This window comes from Megalobrama amblycephala, linkage group LG5, assembly GCF_018812025.1.
Source record: "Megalobrama amblycephala isolate DHTTF-2021 linkage group LG5, ASM1881202v1, whole genome shotgun sequence".
Taxonomy (NCBI): Eukaryota; Metazoa; Chordata; class Actinopteri; order Cypriniformes; family Xenocyprididae; genus Megalobrama; species Megalobrama amblycephala.
The window spans coordinates 31,203,333-31,213,332 of NC_063048.1; the positions used below are offsets into that span (position 1 = coordinate 31,203,333).

General features: G+C 36.0%; 1 protein-coding gene across 4 annotated transcripts in view; it reads right to left on the minus strand.

Moving 5' to 3' along the window:
• efr3ba (EFR3 homolog Ba (S. cerevisiae)) overlaps positions 1-10,000 on the minus strand; it is a 43,148-nt gene that overhangs the window by 13,954 nt on the left and 19,194 nt on the right. For all 4 annotated transcript variants that reach the window (XM_048191828.1, XM_048191827.1, XM_048191829.1 and 1 more), the window contains exons 5-9: positions 5,938-6,059; positions 3,895-4,044; positions 3,331-3,456; positions 654-732; positions 189-324 (exon numbers count right to left, since the gene is read on the minus strand). In XM_048191828.1, coding sequence (XP_048047785.1) covers positions 189-324; positions 654-732; positions 3,331-3,456; positions 3,895-4,044; positions 5,938-6,059 — 613 coding nt within the window. The remainder of the gene's footprint in view (positions 1-188; positions 325-653; positions 733-3,330; positions 3,457-3,894; positions 4,045-5,937; positions 6,060-10,000) is intronic.

Sequence of the window (10,000 nt, forward strand, 5' to 3'; positions counted from 1 at the left end):
TCGAATTATTTATCAAACATATAAACATTAATGCATATGAAATAGGCAGCATGTATATCACTTTTACATTAAGAAGCAAGAAAGTAATGCAAGAATAATAACATCAGAAAGAAATCCTATAAAGTGCTTTTTTTGTCTGATGACGTGGGTTTAGTGCTCCCTCTAGTGGTCTAAAGATGGTCTAGTACCTATGGAGCCACTGGCTTCTATGACCGCTGCTTCTGAGATCACCTCCACTATCCCAGCACGCACTTTGGCTGAATTCTTACTGTTGGCATCCAAGTGGCCTAAAAGCTGCTGAATCACCAGATGTGAATGTTGGGTCTGTCAAAGAAACAGTAGACATAGTTAATATTACAGTAACACAGATGAAAATATCAAGTCATATTTTCGTGCTTTACAGTCACGCTGAATGACTTTATAATTTGTAATGAAAATGTGCATTAAATTAAAGTAGAATAATGCAAAAATAGTAATATTTTCACTACTGCTGTGAGACATTTGAACCCCATTATAAGATATAAAATATGGCCCCAAACACCCCATAATTATTTAGCAACAAAAAGAGCCATGCTCCACAAAAACATATCTTGTATTGTATTTTGTTTTAGATACGTTTACAACCACAGTTCAGCAAAGCTGTATGAATCTACCTGAATGGAGTACATAATGATTTTGAAACAGCGCACTGCAAATGTTTTGCCCTCCCAAAGTGAATGATTATCAAGGTGCCTGAAAATACACAAGTAAATGATTAGCTTCAGCAAACAGAACCAGAGCAGGAAATAGCACATATAGTAGGTCATAGAATACAAAGGTGTATCAGATCCCTTTACTGTGTAGATGTTTAAGGCTAACAATGAGGACGAATTGTTTAATATTCTCTTTATTCTCTTTACAATGTTATATTTCTGTACTGCTTTGTATTAGTGTCATTATTGAATAATAATAATAAAAAAAAAACATTCTAGGATGACATAAATGAATTTAAATGGATAAATGGAAACCTCAAAACTTAGTTAATTTTCTATGAAAATAGTTTTTTTATTTAATTTAATTATTAATAATTAATTCATTCAAGCATTCTTGTCGTTATTCCATTTACACTACTGTTCAAAGGTTTGGGGTTGGTAAGATTTTTTTTGTTTTTGAAAGAAGTCTCTTCTTATGCTCATCAAGGCTACATTTATTTGACCAAAATACAATAAAAACAGTATATTGTGAAATATTATTACAATTTAAAATACAACCTGAATTCCTGAAATGTTGGGACATTTTCTAAATTTGAATAAAATGAAAACTAAAAGACTTTCAAATCACATGAGCCAATATTTTATTCACAATAGAACATAGATAACATAAATGTTTAAACTGAGAAATTGTACAATTTTATGCACAAAATGAGCTCATTTCAAATTTGTTGCCTGCTACAGGTCTCAAAATAGTGGGACGGGGGCATGTTTACCATGGTGTAGCATCTCCTCTTCTTTTCAAAAAGGTGTGAAGACATCTGAGCATTGAGGTTATGAGTTTGTGGAGTTTTGGTGTTGGAATTTGGTCCCATTCTTGCCTGATATAGGTTTCCAGCTGCTGAAGAGTTTGTTGTCGTCTTTGAGGTATTTTTCGTTTAATGATGCGCCAAATGTTCTCTATAGGTGAAAGATCTGGACTGCAGGCAGGCCAATTCAGCACCCGGACTCTTCTACAACGAATCCATGCTGTTGTAATAGCTGCAGTATGTGGTTTTGCATTGTCCTGCTGAAATACACAAGGCCTTCCCTGAAATAGACATCATCTGGAGGGGAGCATATGTTGCTCTAAAATATTTATATACCTTTCAGCATTCATAGTGCCTTCCAAAACACACAAGCTGCCCATACCGTATGCACTTATGCACCCCTATACCATCAGAGATGCTGGCTTTTGAACTGAATGCTGACAACACGCTGGAAGGTTTCCCACCTCTTTAGCCCGGAGGACACAGCATCTGTGATTTCCAACAAGAATGTCAAATTTGGACTCGCACTTTTCCACTTTGAAACAGTCCATTTTAAATGAGACTTGGCAACAGGACACAACGGCACTTCTGGACCATGTTCACATATGGCTTCCTTTTTGCATGATAAAGCTTTAGTTGGCATCTGCAGATGGCACGGCGGATTGTGTTTACCGACAGTGGTTTCTGGAAGTATTCCTGGGCCCATTTAGTAATGTCATTGACACAATCATGCCGATGAATGATGCAGTGTCTTCTGAGGGCCCGAAGACCACGGGCATCCAATAAAGGTCTTCGGCCTTGTCCCTTATGCACAGAGATTTCTCCAGTTTCTCTGAATCTTTTGATGACGTTATGCACTGTAGATGATGAGATTTGCAAAGCCTTTCCAATTGACGTTGAGGAACATTGTTTTTAAAGTATTCCACAATCTTTTTATGCACTCTTTCACAGCTTTGCCCATCTTTACTCTGCCTTTCTAAGACATCCCTTTTATAGCTAATCGTGTTACAGACCTGATATCAATTAACTTAATTAGTTGGTAGATGTTCTCCCAGCTGAATCTTTTCAAAATTTCTTGCTTTTTCAGCCATTTGTTGCCCCCGTGCCAACTATTTTGAGACCTGTAGCAGGCATCAAATTTGAAATGAGCTCATTTAGTGGATAAAAGTGTCAAATTTCTTTATTTAAACATTTGTTATGTTATTTATGTTCTATTGTGAATAAAATATTGGCTCGTGTGATTTGAAAGTCTTTTAGTTTTCATTTTATTCAAATTTAAAAAACGTCCCAACATTTTCGCAATTTGGGTTGTAACAGTTTTCTACACTAAAATAGTATAAAATGCAATTTATTCCTGTGATGGCAAAGCTGAATTTTCAGCAGCCATTACTCTAGTTTTCAATGACACATGATCCTTCAATACATTACATTATTTTTTAGGATTCTTTGATGAATAGAAAGTTAAAAAAAACAGCGTTTATTTGAAATATGAATCTTTTGAAACATTGTAAATGTCTTTACCATCACTTCTGATCAATTTAATGCGTCCTTGCTGAATAAATGTTTAATTTCTTTACAAAAAAAAAAAAAAATCCAAATCTTTCTGACCCCAAACATTTGAATGGTTGTGTATGTGCATATGAATTAGTAATCTAGTCATTATTTATTAAAATTAAATATACAAAACAAAATTTAAAATCAACTATCATTAATTAATATTGTCAAAATATTCATGTCTCATCTAAATGCTAAAGTATTTGTATAAAATGAACTGAAATGAAAACAAATGTCTCTCTGTGCTGCCCTCTTGTGTTTGGTGCATAAACACTCACATGAGCACAGGTTTCACAGCATTCTTGATGTTGTCGTAGGCTGCTCGTCCCAGCAGCTCTCGAAAGCATCTCTCAGTCAGCTCCACTGGACTTTCCTTATCCTTCTCGGTCTCTGGAGAAGGAGACCTATCGATAGGAATCAGAAACAGGAAACACACATAAACCAGGGCCGAATCAATAGGCCGATTGTTGTTGGCAGTGCTGTTACTTGTGGTCAGTGATTTCCCCAGAGGAGTTTTTATGGCTCTAAGTTCATCACACAGTTCAATTCAGTGTTCATGGTCTGCTTCTGACCCTCGGGGCGTCAGGCTTATTAGGCATACGGCCAGTACAGCAGCTTCTAGAATAATTTACTCTCTTACTGCAGTCTGACATCTCAGTTGAAGTCAGTCTGCTGTTATATCACACACTCTTCATTAGCATTCGATTAAGAGTTCATTAGCTTAATCACACAGACTGACTAATAGCTATTTGCAAGACATGGTTTCTCGGAAGGAAAATTCGCACTTCCATTAGACTAAAAGTGTTCATTTCACATCATGTGTGATTGTGTAAGCGAGGCACCTCTCTGCGACTTCTTCCTGTTGGAGGTTGAATAAGAGAGACGGCACGATTTTGTCCATGTGCTGAGGGTCCCAAATATTTGCCTGCAGTTCATCATTGACAGTCTTCCTCACCACCCCCTGAAGACCCCTGATCCCTGCCATACGAATCCTTATACAGAGACACACACACACAACCCAAACTGACTTTAGTTAGTCACGCTTATGAGACATGTGGATTTATATATATGGGTATTTTTATTAATGTGCACTGCATTCAGCCCCTGATGCATGAATTATTTAATCACAATGGGAAAAAAGTGTTTCCTTTTACTTCAAAAGAAGAATATATAATTTTTAATCTTGTTCCACTCAGTCCCTGAGTAGAAAATATTAAATTGTATCAGTATCTGAGGCAAAATCTCACCCACACAAACTCTCATGCAGGCTGGCGCACACACTTTTTATATATCCCTATTGCTCTATTTCTACAAAGCTTTGAAGTTCACAGTAAGTCATATAATTATGGATAATATTGTTTAATTAATTGCATTTTAATAATAACATTTTATATGATTTATAATAGAATTCTATTATTACTTTAATTTATTATTTATTATAGTATAATATTTAATTTTAAATAGTCTAAGAAATGAAACGTCACAAATTCACATTTAGGCTACTTCTATCATATATATTTTCTTTAATGTATTTAAATTGCATATAAAATTTCCATCTATTTTGGATAACACAGTTTTCACACAAACTAATAAACTTAATGTGATGCATATTTGTTGTTAGTCATACAAAAATGAAATGAGTTAAGAAGCAGATAAGATTTCTGCACTCAAAAAAATCGTCATTATTAAATATGCATTTTGTTTAAATAATCACATTTTCAAAATGCATTTATTCAAACTGCTCATAATTAAATTTATTCAGTTAAAAAGTATGAACATTGTTGATCTTTGCTGTGGACAAAGCAATATTCAGATAAAAACAAACTGGATTTACCGATGACTCATCCAAGGTGGTTTGGATGTAGCATCGCACCCTGAATGTTCATAAATGGTTTTTAAAGATAGACTATGTAACTTTTTTTTTGTTCAACCTCGAAATTAACAAAAATAAAATAACATCAATACATCATCGATGCTTTTTCCAAAACGTGTTTTTGTCTCACCCTGATTCACTATGGTAAGCCTATTAATTTTAATTTTAGTATATATTTTGGATTAGGCAGGATGGTTTTCGCAGGAAATTGCGTATATACGTCATTCGTCATATCCGTAAATAGAGAAAAGATGCTCCGTCTACTTTGGCGCATGTATGGAGTGGGAGGGGCATAGGTTAGTTGTCGCAACGAGCAAGAAAGGTTGAAAAAAAAATCACCCATTTAAAAAGAAACATCAAACAAAGGAGAGTCTGCTGGCAAAAAGAGAATGCGACAGAGCTCGTAATAAAACAAGAATCAACATTGGATTGGCTTTTTGGAGATGGTGAGAACTGAGGAATTCGAAATGTTGTAAAAGCGATGCAGAGATGGTGTTTTTATTACTTAACAGGTGAGTAAGGTATTTTATTGAGCAGATAAATTGCCATATGTAGCTCTCTAACAGAGTTCATTGTAAAGCATTATCTATTGTGAATGGTCATTTTTTTATTATGGTTGTTGTAGCGCTGTGCTGGAATTTATTTTCAATGAAATACCGTGTCTTATAATGGGTATAGCTACAGTAATGTCTTCATCTAGTCAGCTTGAGATCCTTTCCATCTAAACTCTCTCTTAAGCCTATAGTGAATGTTTCATCAGCAGCAGGATAACCATATTCATCCACATAAGCACAACCAAAAAACTGTTCTTCCGCGAAATGCTTGCAGTTTTGTTTTTTAACTGCTAGAGTGCCAAAAGTTACATAGTGTATCTTTAAATATCTGTCCATGTTAAGGGACACCATGCATCAGAGGCTTAACTGACAAAAACAAGAAGAAACCAGATTTTCAACGTTCATATTTTTGGGTGTAAAAATCTTCCTCTGTTGAAATGCTGAAAAGACATGCTCACTTTGTGCGAATATCTGGATCCTCGTAACTGGAATGGCACATCTCACTGAAGCGTGAGACAAAGAAATCGTAGCTACGATGGTATGACGGTGTGTCCTCCTCTATATTTGCAAACTTCACAAACTTAAAGAGAAAGAGCAGAAAAATATAGAAAGTTTTGTTACACTTTATAGTAGGTGGCCTTAACTACTATGTACTAACATTAAATACCTACAAGACTACGGATTTACTGTGTAACTACACGTTGTTCTGGAAAATGTTAGCATTTACTGCAAACGAGTTTGAGGTACGGTTATGTTTTGTAGTAAGGGTATTGTTAGGATTAGGGGTAAAGTTAACAGAGTAATTAGTGTTAATTAAAGTACCTTAAAGGGGTCATGAAATGCATTCTCAGATCATTATATTATGTTTCTAGAGGTTAGCTTATGAAGTTAGCAAAGTTTTTCCATCATCATTTTCACTCTCTTTCAAAAACACTTAATTTCAAAGGGCTTTACCTTTTTCAGAAACGCAAGTAAAGCCCACTGCTGTGATTGGCAAACTGCATCGCACAAATCCATGCCCTCCTTCACAGTGTGTGTGTGAATATCAAGGACATTTTGATTTTCTGTTTCATCACCCCTTTAAATGTAATTACATTGCACTAATATGTATGTACATAATGTACAGAATATAGTAGTTATAGTAGCCACCTAATATATACTGTACCTAAGTGTGACTGTAGGTTCACAGATAGTAAACACAAAATTAGAGACTTTCTGATGCTATGAAATCCAGACATTAAAATAATATTCAACAATCACTAATGGATAGATGTGGGTTGTTTTATATTGCATTACACCAGATAGGGACTAAATAATGAGCTTAATGTTACATAATTCTACATCCTGTGCTGTAAGGCGGTTCTCAACCCAAGTAGGTTGTGCCCCAAAAGTGGCCGTTCAAAAAATTACTAACTAACTGTCTAAAAAGGAAAGACAATTTCCTATTTTGATGTTGACATCAAAAGCTGTATGTCCAATGAAACTCTACAGTATTTTAGTGTAAAAAAATGTCACTTGATAGAAGCTATTCGGGCAGATCTGATATGCCTTTATCCTCAAAAACCTTGAACAAAACTATGCAAGGTAAAAGAAAATGTGATACAAACTTCTTTGAATACATAGTTTGTGCCATTACATTTATTATGTATTGAAACCTCAATTCAAGGGGCATTTAGAAACCAAACACATTTAGAAGTCAATCACCTGCTATTGTTGAAGCTTGATATTGAATATTTGTATATTGATGGGCCTATGCAGTAATATAATACGTTTTAAGACATTTTCTTGACAATTTGTGTCAGCAGTCCTGGGGCTGGTTGCATAAACCGCTAAGACTAGTCTTACAAGTTAGTCTTCTTTAAAACTGTTTTTAATTAGTTACATAAAAACGTAGATTGGTCTAATTTGATACCAAAAAGTAAAACTGACTGCCCCTTGACTAATAGCTAGTGGGTAATACTAGATCTTAAAGGTGCCATAGAACGTCTTTTCAAAAGATGTAATATAAGTCTAAGGCAGGGGTCATCAACTATATTTGTCCAAGGGCCAGAATTTTTCTCTGCAGACACTGTAAGGGCCAGATACTCGTAATATAAAATAAAATTCGAATTGTATCCTAATATGTTATTATTTGATATACTAATTCTAATTCCAAATTTATGTTACTTTTTACATATTACCTGTACTGCAGCAAGCCACCAGGGGGCGATAGCGATATTTTAGGCTTCATATTCGTGAGGCTGTCAAGCTGTCCATCACTGTCACGCAATTGTGCGCAAATCCCAGGCAAGGAAAATTTTGACATTTGTGAAAAAATGAGCATGTGAAACAATAAAAGATGTTCAATGAGAGCAACGCGTTTATCGTCATTCTTGACTAAAGGCAGGCTATGGCACAAGCTACTTTTCAGAAGGCTTTTTTTTTTTTTCATTAGATTTAAAAATAAAAAAACGGTTCTCATTCCCCTTGAATAAGGCCGGCGACACACTGGCTGCGTGGCGTGTCCGTTTTTATTTCGGCTCCCATATTTAACAGGTTGGAGTTTGCACACTGAGACGCGCGTCTCAGGCGCGCTCGAGCCACGCAGAAAACGTGTGCATGCTAGAAATAGAACCGACGCGTGTTCCAGCCCTATGGTTCCAGCAACGGGAGTGTTCTCTGGCTCTGAGCTTGTGTTTTGTTGCTTTGACATTGTGGAAAATAGAATAATAGAAACAAAATGTATTAGCATTTTTACCCGTTATTATCAATCTAAATTAATCTTGTTTTTAATTTAACTTAATTTCATTTTTCTTTATTTAAATTTCGTTTTTTCTTTATTTAAATTTCGTTTTTCTTTATTTAAATTTCGTTTTTCTTTATTTAAATCTACCCTTACTGTGCCAATTTGTTAGTCAGAAAAATATTAGACTACCTTAAAAGTATTGCTTAATTTAACAGACCTGTGTGTGTGCGTTTTATATCACTAGTGCAGTGTCCGTTCTTGGAGCATAAGCCCTGCCCGCGTGAGGTGCGCCGCTTCCCGCTCGCGCTGCTCTGACTGTAGTTTACTAAAAGTTTATTAATTCTGAATGTGTCGCGTCTCGCGTGTCCATCTATATTGCACCAAATGCGACACTGCACTCCCTTGTGAAGTCGATTGGATGAACGGTTCTCGAAATAATATAAATGCAAACGGACATACAGACACAGATTCCTGCCTTTATTAGAGAGAAAAATATGTTCAGCCCCTCTCTCCGAAGCTTCGAATAGTCGATGTTCATCAAAAAATGGTATTCGGACCAGCCCTAAACTTTTTCCTCTTACAAGGCTATTCCTGATTTCAGTATTATTCTGGGGGCCGGATGGAAATCTCTGGCGGGCCGGATTTGGCCCGCGGGCCGCCAGTTGACGTTGCATGGTCTAAGGTGTCCCCTGAATGTGTCTGTGAAGTTTCAGCTCAAAATACCCCATAGATTTTTTTTAATTAATTTTTTTTAACTGCCTATTTTGGGGCATCATTAACTATGCAACGATTCAGGCTGTGCGGCCCCTTTAAATCTCTCGCTCCCTGCCCTCCCGAGCTCTCGACTATAAGTGCAGTTATATAGTGCATAAACAAAGTTCACACAGCTAATATAACCCTCAAATGGATCTTTACAAGATGTTCGTCATTCATGCTGCATGCATGCTTCGGATCATGTGAGTATAGTATTTATTTGGATGTTTACATTTGATTCTGAATGAGTTTAAGGTTATATGCTCTGTGGCTAACGGGCTAATGCTACTCTGTTGGAGAGATTTACAAAGAATGAAGTTGTGTTTATGAATTATACAGACTGCAAGTGTTTAAAAATGAAAATAGCGACGGCTCTTGTCTCCGTGAATACAGTAATAAACGATGGTAACTTTAACCACATTTAACAGTACGTTAGCAACATGCTAACGAAACATTTATAAAGAATTTACAAATATCACTAAAAATGTTATCATGGATCATGTCAGTTATTATTGCTCCATCTGCCATTTTTCGCTCTTGTCCTTGCTTGCTTACCTAGTCTGATGATTCAGCTGTGCACAGATCCAGACATTAATACTGGCTGCCCTTGTGTAATGCCTTGAACATGAGCTGGCATATGCAAATATTGGGGGCGTACATATTAATGATCCCGACTGTTACGTAACAGTCGGTGTTATGTTGAGATTCGCCTGTTTTCCGGAGGTCTTTTAAACAAATGAGATTTATATAAGAAGAAGGAAGCAATGGAGTTTGAAACTCAACGTATGTCTTTTCCATGTACTGAACTCTTGTTATTCAACTATGCCGAGGTAAATTCAATTTTTGATTCTAGGGCACCCTAAGACGATGTTTTAACACAATGGCTATGTTTATGCAACTGGTCCCTGAAGCAAAGAACCACTTCTGTAAGGAATGTTAATCTGTACTTATGTGGTAAATGTACTTTCCAGTATAACAGATTAGGATCTTTCTGATTAGGATATCAGAAGATTTGAGTTAAACAGCAGTTATCCAGTGTACTA